Genomic DNA, 21,435 nt, shown 5'->3' on the forward strand with positions numbered 1-21,435 from the left:
GACCTTATAGCTCCCTCTGCCAGTGCTGAATCCAAGAGATTGGCAAATCAATAATAATTAGTGAGAGGTTTTGTGTTTGCTCTGGAGGGAGGGGGAAGAACAGCACCCCCCACTCCCCCCATGATAATTGCATTGATTTCATTCCCTTCCTTTAATTCCAGGGATTTGGAACAACAGGAGCAATGCATCAGCTGCGGTAAAACACTCAGCTCATCACTTCAGAGCATTCCCCTGGATTGTGGAGAAACAAAGCAGCAGAAGATGAGCATCCACATTTCTATATCCTGCTCTTTATCCTGTGCTTCCAGTTCTAATAGTCTTTCTAAAGGAATAAATTCCTTATTTTCTAGTGTTTGAATGGCTAAGATGGAAAATGGTGCTTTTTTTCCCTGACATATTATTTGAAGGTGTTTTAGGGCACAGGCAAAAGTGATTTTATGCCATAATTTTGCATAGCTGGATGACAAAATCTGGAATTTTTGTGGGAAGGGGAAAGCAGGAGAATCCAACCCAAGCCACCCAGAAAAGGATTAGAAAACCCCCATGGGAGTGGAAGGGAAGGGAATTTTTGTGAGCTCAACACCACTGAGGGGCAGGGAGGGTGAAGGGATTGATTTGTCACTGTCACCCAGGCAGGACTGATGTGTCACTGTCACCTGGGTGGCGCGGGTGTTTCACTGTCACCTGGCCCAGTGTTGACTGTCTCTGCCTCCCAGCCCAGTGCTGACTCCACGGAACCAGAGCTGTTCAGGATGGAAAAGTCCTCCAAGATCATCAAGTCCAGCCATCAACCAGCATTACCCTGCTGACCACTAACCATGTCCCCAAGTGCCACATCCACACAGTTTGTCAACACCTATAGAGATGGGCACTGCAAAGCTCCCTGGGCAGCCCCTGCCAAGGCCTGAGCAGCCTTTCCATGCAGAAATTCCTGCTGCTGTCCAAGCTGAGCCTCCCCTGGCCCAGCCTGAGGCCCTTTCCCCTTGTCCTGTCCCTGTTCCCTGGCAGCACAGTCCGACACCCCCTGGCTGTCCCCTCCTGGCAGGGAGTTGTGCAGAGCCACAAGGTCCCCCCTGAGCCTCCTTTTCTCCAGGCTCAGCCCCTTTCCAGCTCCCTCAGCCCCTCCTGGGGCTCCAGACCCTTCCCCAGCTCAGTTCCTTTCCCTGGCACTGCTTTGAAATATTTGAAACATTTTCAATGAAATGGTTTCTTTCTGAACTCCCCACCTTCTCAAGCCTGTGATTTCTGATTCCTTCCCAAAACTCCTGTGCCCAGGATCCACATCCATCCCATTCTGGGATGTGAGAAGGTCCCTTGCAATAAACGATAATCCCCCTGCATCCCACAAATCTCAGGGATAAACCACAATTAACACCCACTTTAATCCACATCCCACTTCAGCTTTATCCAGAGTTTTAATCTCCCCTTCTCCACACAACCACCCTTTGAGCATGACAACTTTAATCTATTTTTTTCATCTCCACGGTATTTTTTTTCCAGGGCCATCACAGCAATGTGGCATTTAGGCCCTTTGATTCACTTTAACTTTTCCACAGGAACAATAAATTATAACTTGGGAGCATCCAGGATGGGATGGAGACCAGGAGAGACCTCGTTGATTTCTTTGAGTATGAAACTACAAAATGGGTTAGTCCCTCAGAAAATAAACAAAGCAACCACAAAGCAGAGCAGGATTAAAATAAAGATATTATTTGTGCACAAAATCACAGAAAATAAATACAATTTTTTAAAAAAATGACAGAATGTGCTATATCTTAATTATCTGTGTCGTGATCAGAGTGGGAAGGGAGACTGAGCCTGTCTCAAATACATTGCAGGGCACAACTACTGGAAGAGTTCAAGTGAAATTTTAACTTTTCCTCACTACTCTTCTGCTTCTTCTTTTTTCCTGCACTAAACACATCACTCCCAGCCCTTTTTCAATTTGCCTGATAGCCAATATGCTTTAAATTCACCATGAAACTTGTCTATCTCCAAAAGCATGAATGCGAGATTTAATAAAAAATTAAATTTCAAGCCAGCAAACCCAATAATAATTTGGAAAATTGGTTTAGAGCTGAAGCTTAATAGTGTGATGTGAATGGATTCCATATGAGCAACTTCAGTTGCCTCTACTTTGTGGGTTTTATATTTTATATCTATTTATATAGAATATTATAATACAAAATATTTTTATATATTTATATTTTAATTTATGGAGGTCCATAAAAATCCCTCCAAAATTAAATTTTGGTGCTGTTTTATTAAATTGCTCCTCTCAACTTGATTAACACTGAGGGTATTTTTATTCTTAAGGTGGTGAGAGGGCCAGAGCAGCTGTGGCTGCCCCTGGATCCCTGGCAGTGCCCAAGGCCAGGTTGGACAGGGCTTGGAGCAGCCTGGGACAGTGGAAGGTGTCCCTGCCCATGGCAGGGGTGGCAATGGATGGGCTTTAAGGTCCCTTCCAACCCAAACCAGTCTGGAATTCCATGATCTCCATGGCAGCTCTTTTAACCCTTTCACCAGCACATAAAAACTACCTTGCTTCCTGTGCTTGCTCAGGAAAAGATAGACCTGGACATATTTTAGAGCAATAAACCAGCATTTTATCAAGATTTATACATATTTTAGAGCAGTAATCCATCAATTTACTTTTGCTTTCCTAGCAACTACCTGAACAGCTTGTCCCAGGCAATGATAATATTATTTTTTTCTGGAAACTAATTTTTTGTCCTAATTAGATTCATTTATCAAGCAGTTTAATCGTCAGAGTGTCACATATTCCTTCCTGGACTTGATATCCTGCCTTTCTGTCTCAATTCCCAGATTGGTTGGAGGCACTCCCCATGGTATTTATCTCCGGAACAAATGACAAGGGAGTCTGGACATTGCTCCAGTGATCCTGTCTTAACCTATTGTATTTTAACCCAAATGTCAGGTTTCGCTCTCCTGACCTCTCTCTGCTCATGTTATCCCTCCAATTTTCCCAAATTAAACCTGAGGCCACAAAGGCAGGAATATTCCTGGCAGAATTCTGCAGAAGCAAAAAAAAAGGGGGGGAAAAATGCACACCAAGCCCAATGTGGGGCACAGTCACACACTTGGACTGGTCAGACTGATGGGATAAATTCCATGAATAACATGGCTGGAAGGAAAACACATTGCTGGATGCCAGTGAGGTTAATAATAAAATTATGGATAATTTCAGTTCCATATCCACACCCCCAAAGTGATTTATTCCTATATTTAATTAATGTGGTATTGGGAGATCTGGCCCCCAGCCTTTCCAAGCACAGCTTCCCTGCTGGGATCTGGCTCCCTGAGCTTTCCTCTGCCCCAGGAAACATCCCACCAGAACATTACATTGAAAAATAATTCCTAAAATTCTAGTTTACTTTTCATTTGGTATAAAGAAGCATAGAGTTTTAATACAATGCAATCAGCACTACAAACAGAAGGAAAAGTAGGGGAAAAAGGATCTTTTTCCTGTAATCACCTGGTAACTCACTCCCTAATTTTTCCATGGCAAATCCTGCTTCAGTTTCTGCTGTAGAAATAATTTAATTTAACTTTATAACCACATTTTCTAATTTTTTATTACAAACCAAATAAAGTACCAGCAGGAAATAACTCTAAACCAGAGATTCCAAAGGGAAAATCACACACATTTTCCTGAATCCAAGCTGCCACTGATGTGAGATGCAAATTCCAAATGTATGTTGGAAGCTTCAGCTTAAGTGTAAGGAAAACATCGACTGCTTTTACCCCCACATCTCAAAAATGCTGCAACTAGAAGGTTGCCTGTGGTCTTCCCTGAATAAAATGTAAATTCCATCCTAGGAAAGGTGGGAAAAGCAGTGGTAGGACCTGGATATGCTGGGAAAAGGATAATCCAAATGGATGCTCTAAATCTACCAGCATTTAACAAAATATTTTGAGGGACAAAACAGTTTTGAGGGACAAAAAAAAAACCAAAACCCTGTGGACTCTGACAAGAAAGGGGAAATGATTCCTAAGGGGAAAAATGATCCTTAACAGAGGAAAATCCCAGTGAGCTCTGATAGGAGGGGAAAGGGGAAACTTCCAGAGGTTTAAAGAAATGCAGCTCAGGAGCAGATTGATAGAAAAGCATCTAAGGTGGAATTGATATCCTGGCAGTGCCCAAGGCCAGGCTGGATGGGGCTTGGAGCAGTTTGGGAAAGTGGCAGGTGTCCCTGCCCATGGCAGTGGTGACACTGGATGGGCTTTAAGGTCTCTTCCAGCCAAAACCATTCTGGAATTCTCTGATTCATCAAGGCCTCAGCCATTCACAGATACTGAGGATCATGGAATATCCCAAGTTGGAAAGGACCTTCCAAGTTGTAAAAGACTCTTTCCAATTCCTGAGCTCCAACCCAGAGTACTGTGGATGCTTTTCCCACCTTTCTGAAGGAAGCACCAAATTAAAAATTCCAACCATGGCATGCCACCTCCCTACCCTCACTGTCACAATGCAGGGCTCCCCATTCCCTATTTTCCTATGAGGAAAACTGAGTGAACAGCAGGAAACCAGAGAACTGGGAAAAATCTCTTGGAATAATTGACTCCTGATACAGCTCCATGATTTTGTTTTGTGAAATCCTTTTGCTTGGATGGTGTTTGAGTCCAATATTGAAGGATTTAATTGTGATGGCTCTTCCACCAAGGGAGAGCGAGCTCCACGTGTCCCCAAATCTCCCTTTTTAGGCAGAACACATTTCCATAGCAGTGCTGGTGCTGAGAGAGAAATAAAATTAAATAAAATGCCACACTACACTTACATCAAGTAACAGCCTGGAATTCACAGCTTCCCATATTTCCCCATAAAACTTCAGATTGCTGGGCAACTGGACACATCTTTTCTGACAGGCTGGGGAGCTGTAATGCAACACTAACAGAAGCTGTAAGTTTGCAAAATTCCCCATTTTTCCTGTTCTGGAATGACTGAACACCTGGTTAATGTGCCCACAGGCACTAATTAGGAAGCAATGACGCTGCTCCTGGTTCCCATTCCACTCCCCGCTCCAGCTATGAGCAATGACCTTCCCCTTGCAGAGGATGTGGAATTTATTAATTAACACAACACCAAAAAGACCCCAAATCCCTTTCAACTTTTACTGTTTAAAATTGAGGACGTGCTCATAAAGAGGAGAGGCTTGCTAAAAATACCTCTTTATATTCATCTGAGGTTCCAGTTACATCTGGTCTCCACTGTTTCATAGCACTACTAATTAATATCTGTTAATTAAGAAATGAAAATGCTGCTATAAGTTGTTGTGAAGTAATGGAAAGTTCTGGATGAAATCCTTGATCCAGAGGTGATCTGGGTGAAGTCAGGACAAGAGAAAGAGGAGCCTGGGAAAGGGGCTCTGTATAGCAGATTTGATTTTCTCAAAAAATTGATTTATTTGGTTTATTGGGTTTTAACCTTCTTTTTTTGGTTGCCCAGAGGAGCTGTGGCTGGAAGTATCCAAGGGATGCTGGACAGGGCTTGGAGCAACCTGGGATAGTGGGAGGTGGCCCTGCCCATGGCAGGGGTGGAATGAGATGAACTTTAAGGTCTCTCCCAGTCCAAACCACTCTGGAATTCCTTATTTTTTTTTATCCAGACACCATTTTGCTGGCACAAATCAGGATGAGATCAAAGCCAGCATAACAAACATTTAATAAACTGTGTGAATTGTCTCACCCTGTTTGGGGCAAGGTTGTAGAAAATCTCCCTGTCCTCACCAACTCACTCTCCAGGCTATCACAGGAGCTGGAGACACTGGACATGTCCATGTCTTCCACCAGTTCTGTAGGAAACCCCTGGAATCTGACAGCCAACACCCTGAGGGGGATGTGGTGACAAAAGCAGCATCAGGTCTGTCCTTCCCTGGCACCAAAGATCAGCTGGGCTCTGAGGTGGTCCAGCCATCTCCAACTAAATATCCACATGCCCCAGCACTTTGATTCTTTGGGATTTTTGCCTCTTTTCACTGCACTGTGTTTTTGTGGGACAATGCCTGGCTTGGAAACCACTTTGTTTGTCAGGCACTGCTGCCATCAGCTCTCTCAGTCATCCTTAACATCCATGGCAAGGACAGACAAGGACCCACACTGCTAATGCAGTTCAGCTCCTGGGAAGATCCAGCTGGAGCACTGGCACCATAGAGGGCTGACCACAGAGTCATTAGGGCTGGAAAAGCCCTCAAAGGCCATCGTGTCCAGCTGGGAACCCAGCAGCGTCCTGTTCACCACAAATCATGTCCCCAAGTGCCACATCCACACCTGTGTGAGCTCTTCCAAGGGTGGTGACTCCACCCTTGCCCTGGGCAGCCCCTGCCAAGGCCTGAGCACCCTTTCCATGCAGAAATTCCTGCTGCTGTCCAAGCTGAGCCTCCCCTGGCCCAGCTTGAGGCCCTTTCCCCTTGTCCTGTCCCTGTTCCCTGGCAGCGCAGCCTGACCCCACCCTGGCTCCAACCTTTTTCCAGGCAGCTGAAGAGAGTGAGAAAATTGCCCTGCTGCTGCTTTGATTCTCAGAGGGAGTAAAACATCTCAGAGGGAGGGAGTGAGAAACATCCCAAATCCCATCTGGCCTCCTCTTGTCAGTCCCCCTCCAGAGGAGCCAAGGATGCAGAAGATCCCCTCTGATGGACTGTAGGGGGGGATCTCTCACAGTCATTAGGAAGGAACTATATTTTATTGCCCACTTATCATAAATCAACTGCTCCATTCCATATTTTCTGGATCTCAGAGCCCTCAGCTGCCCTTTGCTGTTCAGTATGGTGAGCACAGCAGTGTTTAGAAGTCTCCAGAATAATTTACAATCCAGACAAAGAAGGTGGGGGGGAAAGAGACCAATTAATTTGCCCTAAATGATGCAATAATGCAGAGGGAGAGCCAGTGAATAAATACCACTCTGCCTTCATCCATTTGACTGGTGTCTCCTCTGGAAGTCACTCTGAACATGGATAATGATCAATCAAAGTCTCCCTGGGTGTGAAGAGGGCTCCAAGCAGTGCTTGTGTTCCTTTGGCAGAGCTGCCAGGCTCTGCAGGTCAGCTCAAGGCAGAGTGGCACTTTCATCTCCCTTTCTGCTCATGCCATCTGCTCTCTCTCTATTTTGTATTTATTTTTGATTTTGTAGCATAGGCTGCAGCTTTATGCTGTAAAACTGTTCAACTCTGACCTTTCCCTAAATACACAGGAAGGAAGTTTGTAAACCAGCTCAAGAACAGTACTGGAATCACCCAGATTATGATAATTAGACACGCAAAGATCAATACTAATCCACTCTAAAGCCAATAATTCTCAATCCATCTGAAATTCAAGCACCCACATCCAGCAGTTTTTCATTTTGCAAGGGGCACCACTGCTCTGTGCTGCCTTCCACCGTAAAGATATCCCATGTCACTGGAAAATGAGGTCCTGTGACACCTGCCAGTTCCAGCTGGCATCACTGTCAACAAACCAAACACAAAGCACAGCCTGCAGAGTGTGGCAGTCCCTGAAAACCTTAGGAATCAACACCAGTCTTGCTCCCGAATATTTGAGAGTCTCAGGGCTGAATCAGAAACTTCTGGGGTTGTTTTAATTTCATTTTTGACATTGAGGAAAATAAATAACTGCCTTTGCTGTCCCAAAAAGATTTTAAAAGCTCCTGTTGCAGGGTTTCCCTCCAGCTTCTCTGTAGCCCCTTCAGGCTCTGGAAGGAGCTGTGAGGTCTCCACACACCCTTCCCTTCTCCAGGCTGAGCATTCCCAGTTCTCCCAGCCTGGCTCCAGAGGGAAGCTGCTCCAGTCCCCTCAGCAATTTCTGAGCCCTCTCTGGACTTGCTCCACAGCAAGTTTGCTCCAACAGACACCTGCCTGCCCTAATCTGAAATTCCAGTCCCAAATGGACATGTTTTTATTTGCTACATTGCCCAAAGTAATGCAGCAAACACTGCACACCTCTGGAGATACCTAAGGAACTGCAAGGAGCAGGAGCAACAATTTCTCTCTTGAGAAAAATCCTTCAGCAAAGGATTATTATCAAATGAAAAGTTTGTTATTTTGCACTGGTCCTTCAGACTTCACATTTGTTCCAAGTTAAATACAAAATTAGGAGAAGAGAAGCATGTTTTTGCTGTTTTTCATTTCTTTAAGTGGGAAATATGCTAATACTCCAATCATGAGGACAAATACAGCGCAGATAATGAATTTTTGTCTAAACTCCTTTAAATAGCTGAACAAGCCCATCCTTTAAGGCTTACTGAAGATCATTTATGTTCAATTTCTGCTTTCTGATTCCTTGCAGTCCTCGGATTTGGAAATATCTGTACAAACCCCACTACATTCTGCTGCTGATTATATCACTGCAGTGGCATAGAGGGAACACATTGCAACTTCTTGATATCTTAAAGCTTCTTGCCCTGATCTTATCACTTCCTGTTATTGTATTGATGTCAAATTCATGAACACATTCTCTGCTACAAAATTTAACAAATTAATCAGTCCACTTTTTGGTTTGCTTTTCATCAATTTTAAGACACTGAGGTCGATGGTATTGAATTGTCAGAGGGTAAATTTATGAAATCATGTCTCTGTGGTGATAATAAACATCACCTGCACTTCTAACATTGAAGAGGTTGAGTCTGAGTTCTCCCACGCCTCACAAAAATGGTGTAGAGGATCAAAAAATGCCTCACAAAAATGGTGTAGAGGGTCAAAACACACTCCAGGAAACTTAACCTAGAGCCCTGGCGATCCCAGTCCTGTACATGAAATTTGTTTATCCAAATGACTGACATTTTCAACAACTTCTGCAGGGAAAACTTCAAGCAAACCTTCCCTCACCATCAGCCCAGATCTTTCCAACTGGTGACAACCTGCTCAGACCGTAAAATTCTACCACAACAGAGAATTTTTGTAGCTCTGTTTCAGAATAGCCTTCAAGCAGGACTTCATTTTGACTTTAAAAATACCAGTTGTAGGGTGAAAGAATGAGCTCTTTACCTGTATTCATCCTGTGTGAAGCGTGGGATGACTGAGGGCTGCAGCACCGCAATTTCCACCGTGGTGGTGTTGAACTTCACTGGGTCCCCATCATCGTAGGCAATGACCACCAGCTACAAACAACACAGAAAATCAGGATCTGACTACACAAAAGAACATTTTTCATCCTGACTTCCAGCAATTCTGGTACTTGCAGGGTCTAAAAAATCAGAGGTGATTTTCTTTTGCTGCAAGTCACACGCGGCATAAGAACAAAACACAGAGGGAAAAGTGACAGCCATCCCCAGGTTGAACCTCTGCTGGAAAATTTACAGAAACACAGTAAACTAGAGGAATTTTATTCCTGGAAAGGGTTGTTAAATATTGGAATGGGCTGCTCAGGGAGGTGTGGAGTCCTCATCCCTGGAGGTGTCCAAGAAACTGCAGGATGTGGCACTCAGTGCTCTGGTGGGGATTGGTCACAGGTTGGACTCGATGATCCTGGAGGGCTTTTCCAACCTCAATGATTCTGGGATTTTGTAACTCCCAATAAAACAAACAGGAAAAGCCCTGGGTGAGAATTATCTGTTGCTGACATTAATATCTAGAACCAAGAGCTCACGTTAGAACGAAAAAAATAACATTACTTCCCACCCAACTCCAAAAAAGTCCTCAGCAGAAAAGAGATGCTCTAAGCTCAAACATGGACAAGACCAAATTACCTTCTCTTAAATGAGGCCTATTATAAATATTTTTATTTTTAAAAATCTTTTCTCATGTTTATTTGTTGATTTAATCTGTGATTTTGTGCTGGCACAGCAGGTTCATTTGTTTTTAGCTTTCACATGAAATGTGCTTGTGTGTAGACTCCAGCCCACTGAAGATGGAGCAATGGGCATTTTTCCAGTTTTCTCCCTAAATTTTTTCCTTATTTCTGGAGGTTGCTACATGAGGCAGGTCTGCACCTCATTCTAGCAGAACATTTTCAATTAATTTCTGCCAGTCCAAGCTATTCCAGAATAATCCTTTTTTTTTTCCAGCCAGTACATCAGGAAAGTCACCAGTGCAACATATAATTGCAGAAATTATCCAGATGTTAAATAATGACTGGAAAAATTCCCAGAGCATTCAGCAGAAGTCACAAGCCCAGTGGTCTTGAAGCAAATACCAACTCCAAGTGTTCCCATCACTGATTTCTGGAGTCTTCTCTGTGCTTTTTAACTAAGCATCCACATTTTCTGAAAAGTAATTCCCTGCTGAATGTCCCGTTTACTACCCTAATATGAAACAGTGTGGAACAGATCCCAGTTTTGGAAAACAGCCCCTTAGAAGTACTAAGAAGTAAAACCAGCAAGTGCAGCAACAGAAAAGTTCCACTCTGGTGATGTTAAGCAAGAAAAATCCTCTTCCCCCTTGGGTTTTATTATATTAATTAGAAACTTAAAAGGATTTAAATTAACACTGTCCTAAGCCAGGAACTGCTCCAGCTCAAGTAGCCCTTGATGGGACACACAGGAGTGGAAAACAGTGGACAGCTTTATTCCTCATAGTGGAAGGTGAGCAAATAAACCTCTCTTTAACCCTCATTTCAGAAATAAATAACTGAAAGAAGAAAAAAACACTTTAATGAGTGTAAGGAAGTTTCCAAGTACGGAAATTACACCAAACCAAAGATATTATGGATTTTTTTTTTTCCCTACTGACCCATTTCTGTTTTCATTTTTTACTACCTCCTCCTTTCATGGATCTTAAAGGGCAGATGTTCTACTGATTCAGGTTAAAATTATACCTTAATCCACACTAATTCACTCCAGACTGTTTAGGACCAGTGACAACAAAATGGGAATTTAGGTTTCCTTAAAATCAATGTTTTTACATTAAAACACTTGTGAACAGGAACTCCTGAACTACCCAGCTGTGCAGTAACTTCATTTACAAGACATCTAGCTCTTCCTACAAAGTTCTCCCCAAATTCTCTCCAAAAGCCCTGTTGAAAGTGAACTTGGGAAAAATGAGGGTTCCACAAGCTACCTCCTTGTTTTCCCCACCCTCCACATCAGGTGCAACCACATCCCTTCAAGACATCTCTGAAATCACAAAGGTGCAAAACACACGCCTGGAGAAAAAGATGGAAACAAAGGAACAAACAGAATTGAAATTTTGCATGGAAACCCGATGAAAGGTTGGATTTGAACTTGGAGGTCTTTTCCAGCCTTAATGATGCTGGAATTATTCTATGCAACAAGAAAAACAAAGGAGAACCATGATGATGAAAGGAATCCCAGCAAATCCAGGGAACATTTTGTGGCACTGCAGCTGAATTTGTACCTTGAACACTGTGCTGGGCTCTTCATTGAGGTTCACTCGGGTGACGACACGTCCAGAGTTTTCCTCCACGTCAAAAATGCTGGCACTGTAGGGAAACTGGACAACATCCACTTTGTAGCGAACCCGACTTGCTGGGGTGCCCTGGAATGCAAAAAGAGGCAAATTGGGTATTTTTGGGGGTTTACACACCTCCTGAAGGACTAAAATGTAACATTGGAAAAGCTATCACAAGTAAAACTTGCTGTTTGTCTTTCTCAAACCTGAACAACCCCTTCAATCCGCCCTAAACACCTTCCATGACACCTGAGAGGTCCAGGAGGAAAAATGACCAGAGGTTTGGAAAGAAAAGGGCTGAAACCCCACCTACTTAAACCCAGAAGTGTTTTATAAAAACTGAAATTTTTAAACACAAGATGGGCATGGCTTAAGGCTGGTTAAAATACCTTTCAGAAATATTTGGACTTGGTATAAAACTCATTTAAAGTTTAAGAAACTTAGTGGTTAAAGAAAATGCTGTTTTGCAGATGGATTTTAAACAGCTCCATAAGGAATGCTCCTCACAGTTGAGCCCCTGCTTTGGTGACAAGAACCAAGCCCAGGCACCGCCGGGTGTGTCACAAAGTGTCCCCATGTCCCACTAGCCACGTCTTTATTGAACACCTCCAGGGATGGGCACTGCAAAGCTCCCTGGGCAGCCCCTGCCAAGGCCTGAGCAGCCTTTCCATGCAGAAATTCCTGCTGCTGTCCAAGCTGAGCCTCCCCTGGCCCAGCCTGAGGCCCTTTCCCCTTGTCCTGTCCCTGTTCCCTGGCAGCACAGCCCGACCCCCCTGGCTGTCCCCTCCTGGCAGGGAGTTGTGCAGAGCCACAAGGTCCCCCCTGAGCCTCCTTTTCTCCAGGCTGAGCCCCTTTCCAGCTCCCTCAGCCCCTCCTGGGGCTCCAGCCCCTTCCCAGCTCCGTTCCCTTCCCTGGCCACGCTCCAGCCCCTCCAGGGCTCTCTGGCCAGGAGGAGTCCAGAAGTGACCTCAGGGTTTGAGGTGTCAGCACAGGGGGATGGGCACTGCCCTGGGCCTGCTGGCATCAAATAAATGATGGAGATTGTCCTTAGCACACTTCTTGCTGCTGATACATTTATAGAAACATTTTTTATTGTCTTTTATGGCTGTAGCCAGAGAAGTTCTAGATGGGCTTTGGCCCTTTTCTTTCCGCAGACTCCAGGAACTGGATCTCCTGGATGTTTTCTCTCTGTGTCTCCTGTAGGGTTTTGTCTCTGCAGGGTTTCATTTCCAGCAGACAGCTGGTAGGCTGAAGTCCCTCATGAGAACCAGAGTTTGCACAGGGAAGACTTCTCCCAGCTTCTTGTAGGATGTCTCATCTGCCTCTTCATCCACACTAGGGGGTCTAGCACAGATTCCCTCTTTGCACACTAATGTCTGAATAACGGTTTTCCAGCATGTCGAAGTCTGTATACACAGATATTTGGGACATTTTACAAAATGCCAACTAAATAATTTCCTAAATATATTTGCGAGTAGATTCAGAGAAACACTTCTGTCCTAGCAACAGCACAATCTAATTTTCTGAACACCTCTGAGTCTCAAGCTCAGATCAGGTTTTGACCTTTATGTTGTGTTTAAACAGCCAAAACATCATTAATGGTGGATGGCTGATTTTTACTTGTATTCAATAATGTGCTTTGTTGGGATTGGGAATATATTCCATGTCCCATGCCAGCCACAAACTACATGGAAACAGAACATTTCCTTTTGTAAACAGCAATGGAAATGGCTACAAAAGTGATTTGAGCTCACTAAATGCTATCAATGTTTTGCTGATCCAACAGAAGTCATTTGAGTGTTGCCTCTTGGAGCTCTCCAAGGAATTCCAGCCTAGGCAGGGTTTATGAGGCCATCAGCAACTTTAATCATCCCAAATGGGTCTGCCAGGCATGTTTGAGTGGTTAGCAAATTAATAAATGATTGTGTTCATAGTTAAACGCACTTCACACATGCTAAAGAGGGCAAATCCTGGAAAAAGTGAGAAATTTCTGGGATCATGGCATAGCAGAGTTCATTATCAACTTTCCCCCTGGCATTCCCTGCTTCAGTCATTTTTCTTCAATGTTATAATTAAGAGCAAATTACCTGCTGAAATCCAGGCTATTTGGGCTCGGAGTAATGGCCTTAAACTTGCTTGGAAGACTAAGAATCCTCATCATCATTAAAGCTCCTCACACCAGGTAATTTGTGATTAAATAAACAAAAATCTCATCAGGTTATTGTTGTTCCTGATGTGATTATCAAGTACACTTTACTCGTGTCACTTCAGAAAAATAACAAAACCAGGATTTATTTTTTATTTATGACATTTAGGCACTGATGTAATTAGAAAAATCTCCAGAGAGATTTCCCAGGGAAATCTATTTCGAAGCAAGTTTTAATTATCTGAAATATTAATCATCTTTTGCCTCTGCTCTAAATTAATTTAGATGCATTATTATGTCTGCAGCAAAACTTGAATCCAGCTGATAATATTCCCAAATAAACCACAGAGCAAGGATTGTGCTTGGCAGGAACCACATTCATTCTCTCCAACCAAAGTCTCCCTGAGATTCAGGACTAACATAAAACTTTAAAAAAAGCTCATACAGCTCCAAATATTTCTTCCATGATTCCTTAAAATTCCATTTGCTCAGGGAAAATGCTATTTATTTCTGACACAGGTGACAGCTACAAACACGTCCCAATATTGGTGAGGCTGTCCCTGGAAAAGCGGCCTTGCACCATGCACACGTGCCCTGTCCAGGTAACTCCCAGAAGAAAAATTGTAATGGAATAAAGCCAGAGAAAAAAGGGAAAAGGGAAGCACCAGGATTGTTGGAGGTTTTCATGCGTGTTTCTGCAAGCAGCTCAAGAAGAGCTAGGAGTTGTTACTTCTACTCTCCAGGAGAGGAAGACTGGAACACCTTCTCCTAGGAAGACAGGAGGAGACAATTGGGAATGTCCAGTCTGGAGGTCTCCAGGGAGACCTTAAGGCTTCTTCCAGTGCCTAAAGGGGCTCCAGGAGAGCTGACGGACTGGGGACAAGGGATGGAGGGGCAGGACCCAGGGAATGGCTTCCCACTGCCAGAGGGCAGGGATGGATGAGATATTGGGCAGGAATTGTTCCCTGGCAGGGTGGGCAGGCCCTGGCACAGGGTGCCCAGAGCAGCTGTGGCTGCCCCTGGATCCCTGGCAGTGCCCAAGGCCAGGCTGGAGCAGCCTGGCACAGTGGCAAGTGTCCCTGCCATGGCAGGGGTGGCACTGGATGAGGGACCTTTAAGGTCCCTCCTAACCCAAACCACTCTGGGATTCAAACTTGTAACAGACACAAAATTTCTTGGCCCAGGAAAGAATGGGGAAAAATGGATTTTGCTTTCATTTGAAGTAGACAGGTAAAGATTCCAATTGTGCCTGGATTTCACCCCTAAGGACCAGTATGGAATGGCAGCATCATGAACACAGAGTTATTTCCAGGTAAACATCTATGTATTATCTCCATATGTAGATTTCACCTCAACTCTGAGCAATTTGTATAATAAGGAGTTCAATAAGGACATTTTTGTAAAGCTAGTTCCACAGAAAAAAATTAGAAAGCAGTGCTAAATCCCCCAGATTTACAGGTTTTTGCAACTTACTCAAAGCAAACATGGAAGATGGGACAGCCAGGATAGGTGGATGAGTTTGCTGGGTCTTACACCAGTTCAGGGTTGTGAATAGTGTACTTGTATAAATTCACCTTAATTTCATTAATATAAACCCTAAAATTTGAAGGATTTTACTCTTTAGTAGGTAACACAACAAGAGGACTTGAAATTCTTAATTGCTAAAGCTGGAAATTCTGAATTTACAGGCTGAACACATAAAACTCCATCAACTTTTAAAGCCTTGAGATAAAATTACTTGAGGAACTCCTGGAATTTGCAGCATGTGTCCCATATCATGATCTCCAGCAACCACTGAAATTCCACAGGAAGAGCTTTTAAAAGATCAAGGTCTGGCCAGCCTGAAAATGGTTTTACCTCCAATTAAAATGCCATGAAATCTTTAATTGAATATCTCATAGCCTGTTACTTTTAGTGAGTGCATGGAAGACAAAAAGGACAATTACTCCCAATTTGACAAAAGGGCTCCACTGACGGAAAGCCTCAGGAGGTGCTAGGAGAACGGATAAAGCATTAAATGGGATGTTCTGGAGCTCTGGAAGCTGCTGCTCATTGAAATTAGTGTTCTGCATCTGTTTCTACTAACATTTCCAATCAAAAAAAGGCAGGATATGGAAGGGAATTGCCCATGGCAGAAATATCCCAGGTTTTACAGTGATAACCCATATCAAAAAAGGGATATACAGGAAAAACAAACACTTCTTTTTATGTCAGTCTTGGGAATCCCCTCCAATAAATAAACTGAGCATTTATCAAATACCTCCTGGTGCTCTCCTGCCCACATTTTTGGAGGATTAAGAGCTTTGAGACCGCTCAGAACCATTTTTTCATCTCTCATTACCAGGCCACTTCAGTGAGGCATAAAATGTTCGCCAGGAAGAAAACTCTCCTTGTCTCCAAGGGATTTATCCAACACTAATCCAGGCTGACGATTTTTTCAGCTACAAAGGATGATCTAAATGCCCAAAAAAGAGATGGCTGGCAGTAGGTGCTGCCTGGGAGACTGAAGCCTGTGCCAGGAGCATCCAGAAGTGCAGGTGACTGAGCCAGGTACTGGCTTTGTCCAGGCTTTGGAATCTTTCCCTGAAAGGGCTGGGAAATATCTAAGAGAACCCAAATCTGAGCACATTTGTGTTAACTAAAGCAAAGCAGGACTTGAAAGAAAATCTTTTCATAGAGGTGCTTCTCCCCCTTTACTCTGCCCAGGTGAGACGCCACCTGAAATTCTGTACACAGTTCTGGTGCCTCCAAGGTAGAAAGGTCATGGAATTGTTGGAAAGAGCGCAGGGGAGGAACCAGGATGAGCAGAGGGATGGAGCAGCTCTGCTGGGAGAGCTAGGGGTGTTCATCTGGAGAGGAGAAGCTTTGGGGTGACCAAATTGTGGCCTTGCAGGGCCTGAAGGAGCTACAGGAAATATGGAGACAGGCTGTTTCCAAGGGATGAAGTGACAGGACACAGGGAATGGCTTCCCACTGCCAGAGGGCAGGGATGGATGAGATATTGGGCAGGAATTGTTCCCTGGCAGGGTGGGCAGGCCCTGGCACAGGGTGCCCAGAGCAGCTGTGGCTGCCCCTGGATCCCTGGCAGTGCCCAAGGCCAGGCTGGACACTGGGACTGGGAGCAGCCTGGGGCAGCGCAAGGTGTCCCTGCAGGCTGTTTCCAAGGGATGGAGTGACAGGACACAGGGAATGGCTTCCCACTGCCAGAGGGCAGGGATGGATGAGATATTGGGCAGGAATTGTTCCCTGGCAGGGTGGGCAGGCCCTGGCACAGGGTGCCCAGAGCAGCTGTGGCTGCCCCTGGATCCCTGGCAGTGCCCAAGGCCAGGCTGGACACTGGGGCTTGGAGCAGCCTGGGACAGTGACCCTGAAGATCATCTCCTTTCAACCCCTCCCACAAGCAGGGACACCTCCCCCAGTTCTCTGTGTCTCAGTTTTATCCCATTTCTGTTCCCACTGTGGGCAGCCAGGCAAAGCCAGCTGGGGATTGCTCTGGGAGCACAAATCCAGCCAAGGCTGTGTGGGTGCTCCTGCTCACCTGGAATTCCAGGGGTGTTTTGCAGGCAGAGCTTCCCTGCACTGGCTCACAACAGGAGCAGGACAAGTGGTGCAACAGCCTAAACTTACCCACTCCAAGGGACTAATAAACCCCAATAAATGGAAAATTCCTTAAGCTGCAGCTGGACACCACCTCTGGAAAGGAAGCTCAAGCTGATGTGTGAGGGAGAACTCACAATTAAAGGGATTGTTCAATGGAAAAAATGCTCAGCTGCCCCAACAATTCCAGTTACAATGTGCTTAAAATCAAGGCTTTTTATTCTTATAAGATTTAGCAGTTATTTAGAAAGAATTGAAGCTGTTTTCAAGCTTTTCCTTGGCAGCCATGGCTCTACTTTGTCCTCATCATTCCCTCTGGTCTGGTTTTGTTGCTTTTTGTTTAATATTTCCTGTTTATACCTGGAATTAGGTAGAAGCTCCTCTGGGAAAGGCAGGGTGAGCAACTTGAGGATGCACCAAGTAACTTGAAAAATTATTTATGTATTTATATAAATTGTTACTACTTTAAAAATGTAAAAAATTATAGTGTTGGTTGTTCCAAACAACTAAAGGACGAAATGTTGGTTCACCAGATTTCATGGAAACAAAGTTTTCAGGCAAAACTTCTCAAATTTCAATGACCAGAAGGTTGTTTCAAATTTATAACACATGTAAAAGTAGCTATTAAAACATAATTTACATTCTCAGTCGCTGCAAATAAAAAGAAAATTAAAACTAGAAAAGAAGGGAGCAACTGGTAAGAATTTAAAGTGACATTTACTCAAAACAGCCCTGCAAATTTTGCTGTGGCCTTTAGAGAAAAGCTCTGGGTTTTATGTTTTAATTGACATTTCACCAAGGACCTGAAGAATAACTATCAGAGGTCTCTGATGCCTTCAGGCCAAGAGGTTTTGACCACTTTGAAATCTACAGGTCAAAATAAAAACATTACAAAGTATCTCAGAGGAAGTGCTTGACTCTGGCACAAATTATTTCTGTTTTAACTGAGCAACTCTTCATAATAATCAGAAATTTATGGGGTTTTTGCAGCAAAACCCATATTCTTATCAACAGTACATTCTAATGATAGCATAAGATTTTAGGCACTAGTTAAATTATGAAAATCTCACATTTTCACCCTCAGATTTGTTCATATAGATACACATTCCAACATGGAAGATACACAGAGATGTAAATAACTCAGTGTGTAAAGGTTTGATGGGAGGATTTTTTAAAATACAACCAAGAGATGCTTTCATCTCCAATAAATGAAGTTCTGTTGGATTAATTTAATAGTAAAAGCCCAGTCTTACCCCTATATGCTATAAATTCCTAAGTAATTTAGGAAATACAGACGGAAAACGTCTTTCACCCTCTTGTGCTTCACCTAAATTAACACCTGTTTGTTGAAATGGAGAGCCCACCTCCACTGCCACCATTCCCAGCTCCTCCCCCTTCCCCCAAAGCTGCTCTTCTGCTCCTGGGAAAATTCAAATTTGCCTTATCTGCAGAGAAATCCCACACAGGTGCTGGGCCTTTCCAGCTGGATCCTCACAGCTTCCATATTAATTTGACAATGTTGGGATTTGCTGAAAACAATGGTTATCTCTGAGGAGCTGATTAGGTCTGAAAAGCTTTTATTGCAGATGATGGAAAAATCTGGCTGGGCTTTTATTCTGGATATGGGAATTACATACATTACTTGCAAAATAACAACAGGAAAAGTTAAGCCTGAAGACTTCAAATTAGTTGGAATCTTATAAACAGGCATACTTTAAAGCTACAAATATTTTTAATAGATACTTATTTCTTTGCCTGAACTGATAAAATAAATGTATTAGTACCCTGCAAATAAGATTCCAACAGGTTTAAAACCCCCAAACCACACAAGTAAAGTATTGATGATAACTAAGAATATTCCATCCCTTAAGGCAAATTTAGAGCAAGGTTCCCTTGCTGAGCAGAGAAAAGGTTGTGTGCTTTTAAACCAAATTTCCAGTGAATTCATATCAAATACTTTGTGACACCATTTAATGTCAAAGCCACCTTCAAATAAATAGAGATTTTTCTAGTAGCACAGACTGGCTCAGGCAGAAAAAGAAACACAGCCATTTATGCCTGGTAGTTTTACCTTTAAAATAAAAAAGATGAGGGACAAAACTACCAGCCATTATTTTAAAATAACAAACCCCTTTCAAGACCTCCTTTACAAGCTTTCCTCCATAGCTGGCTGACTTTTATGGCCCTCGCATTTATTAGAGGCTTCAAGGTAACTTCATTTTAAAATCTTCATAAACATCAACAGGTGTTCATGTGATAGTGACAAAAATGTTACAAAATGTTCAGTAGGGTTTGGAGTTGTTAAATGAAAAATGAAATAACTTTGCACTGGAAATGTTGGTTGCACAGGACTAAGGATTATAAATTAGCTCAATCAGAACTATTTTGTTTCCCCTCAGTGATCTCTTAGTCTTTAAAACTTAGACACAGTGATTATAAAATGGAGCTTTTATCAGAATGGGCAAAGAGAGCCCAAAATATCTCATTATAAGGCAACAATGCTTATTTAATGTTAAATAAAAGCTGCCCAAGCCCCAATCATGCCACATTTAGCTAAGCTGTACCTGATTTGTGTCCAAGCACTTCATCAGCTTTTAATGTGCAGGACACATTCCCCCTGAACTGTTCCCCTGAGGATTATTCTCCTTCTTATGCCAAACTCTGGCAATTAAAAATTAAACCTGGCTGGCAGAACAGCACTGGCTTTTCCTGTCCTCAGAGGATCATCTGGTCACTGATGTTCATCAGGCTCTGATGACAAAAATTGACATCAAGCTTCAGAACAGGCAATGAGTCAGAGATGTGTGCCCACTTGTGCCACACGAGGGCTTCACTAGGGAGCAGCAGAAAAAAACAGGGACAAAAATAAACTTTATCCCCAAACCAAATGCCCTGGGTTCCAATGTTGCCTATGGAATGTGCAGCTGGGGAGCTCTGCAGTCCCACACCAATCTGGGATGGCTCAGCTGGGAAGTGCACTGTGACTGTGACATCAAACAGTGACAACCTCACCAAACTGTGGTTTCTTTCCTCTTGAACTACCCCAAAGACAGGCACAGCTCCCCTTCCTGCCTCTTCCTCTCATTCTCTGAAGCTGGATAAAGAGCTTTCCTAAAGCCTCCCTGACAGACAGGAGCTGTAGCATTGGTCTTCCAGCTCCAGGAGGCAGCCTTGGAAATGCAGCCTGTCCTGAGCTGCAAAGCCAGGCTGACACAAAACAAAGGTAGGAGTTACTCCTCTGTGAAGTGTCACCTTCACATTCTCTGGAAAAATCCCTTCGCCCAGGATTTTTCTCCTGGGAAGCTGAGAAGCCTCAGAGAAAAAGGAAAACAATTCTTGTCTCATTTGCTTCTTTTCTGTTTTGCTCCTTTGGAATGTGTTTGGAGATTGTTTCATTGGATTCTGCTGTGAGTTGTTTTCACTCTTTGGCCAATCAGGGCCAAGCTGTGTCAGGACTCTGGAGAGAGTCATGAGTTTTCATTATTATCTTTTTAGCCTTCTGTAAGTATCCTTTCTTATTCTTTAGTATAGTTTAGTTTAGTATTCTTTAATATAATATAGTACCATAAAGTAATAAATGAGCCTTCTGAGAACATGGAGTCAGATTCGTCATTCCTTCCAACACTGAGGCACCCCACAAATACAATAGTGAAGCTCCTCATACTCTGAGTTGATGAGAAAGCAGGGGCATTTCAGAGGGTTTGAGTTTCCTCCCTCTTGGGTATGGAATATTGAGAGAAGTTTTTCCTTACCGGGGGATCCCGATCCTCAGCTGAGACCGTGGTGATAACGGTGCCCTTGACTGCATCAGGGGCAACCATTCCCCTGTAGAGCTTCTGGCTGAACTCTGGAGAGTAATCATTCATATCCTGCAAAAAACAGAAGTCAGAGCTTAGTCCTGGAGTGTTTAATAGTTCTCTGCTCTCTGGGGACTAGCAGGGACATATTTAATAATCCGATAATTGTGAAACTCCCTTCTAGGGGAGAGCAAAGGGGTGGTTTGCCATCAATGAACTGGAAAATTCCTATTCCTCTGGTAAAACCTTTAACCACAGAAAGTTCTCACTCAAAATCTGATTCCAAAAACAAAAATCCAAGCTATTTTACTGCTAAAAAACCAGAATGGAAACTCTATAAAGCTACAAGATATCATGGCCCTCAGGACATTGACAGCAGTGAAAAGCCTGGAGGAGCCTCCTGCAGAGCACAGCACCTGCTCTGGGCCCAGGATCCCATTTCAGTCCTGCCCCAGGGATGCCGAAGAATTCAATGTGCATTTTATACATGATAGCCAGAGTTTGGTCCTGGAGTCCCAGCAAAATTCCAGATGCATTC

The 21,435-nt window shown here is 43.5% G+C and overlaps 1 protein-coding gene across 1 annotated transcript in view; it reads right to left on the reverse strand.

Moving 5' to 3' along the window:
• PCDH15 (protocadherin related 15) overlaps positions 1-21,435 on the reverse strand; it is a 369,222-nt gene that overhangs the window by 63,315 nt on the left and 284,472 nt on the right. Inside the window, exons 22-24 of the mRNA XM_041404901.1 lie at positions 20,853-20,969; positions 11,304-11,444; positions 8,997-9,109 (exon numbers count right to left, since the gene is read on the reverse strand). Of these exons, the coding sequence (XP_041260835.1) occupies positions 8,997-9,109; positions 11,304-11,444; positions 20,853-20,969 (371 nt within the window). The remainder of the gene's footprint in view (positions 1-8,996; positions 9,110-11,303; positions 11,445-20,852; positions 20,970-21,435) is intronic.

This window comes from Onychostruthus taczanowskii, unplaced genomic scaffold (assembly GCF_017590055.1).
Source record: "Onychostruthus taczanowskii isolate IOZ18803 unplaced genomic scaffold, ASM1759005v1 scaffold22, whole genome shotgun sequence".
NCBI lineage: Eukaryota > Metazoa > Chordata > Aves > Passeriformes > Passeridae > Onychostruthus > Onychostruthus taczanowskii.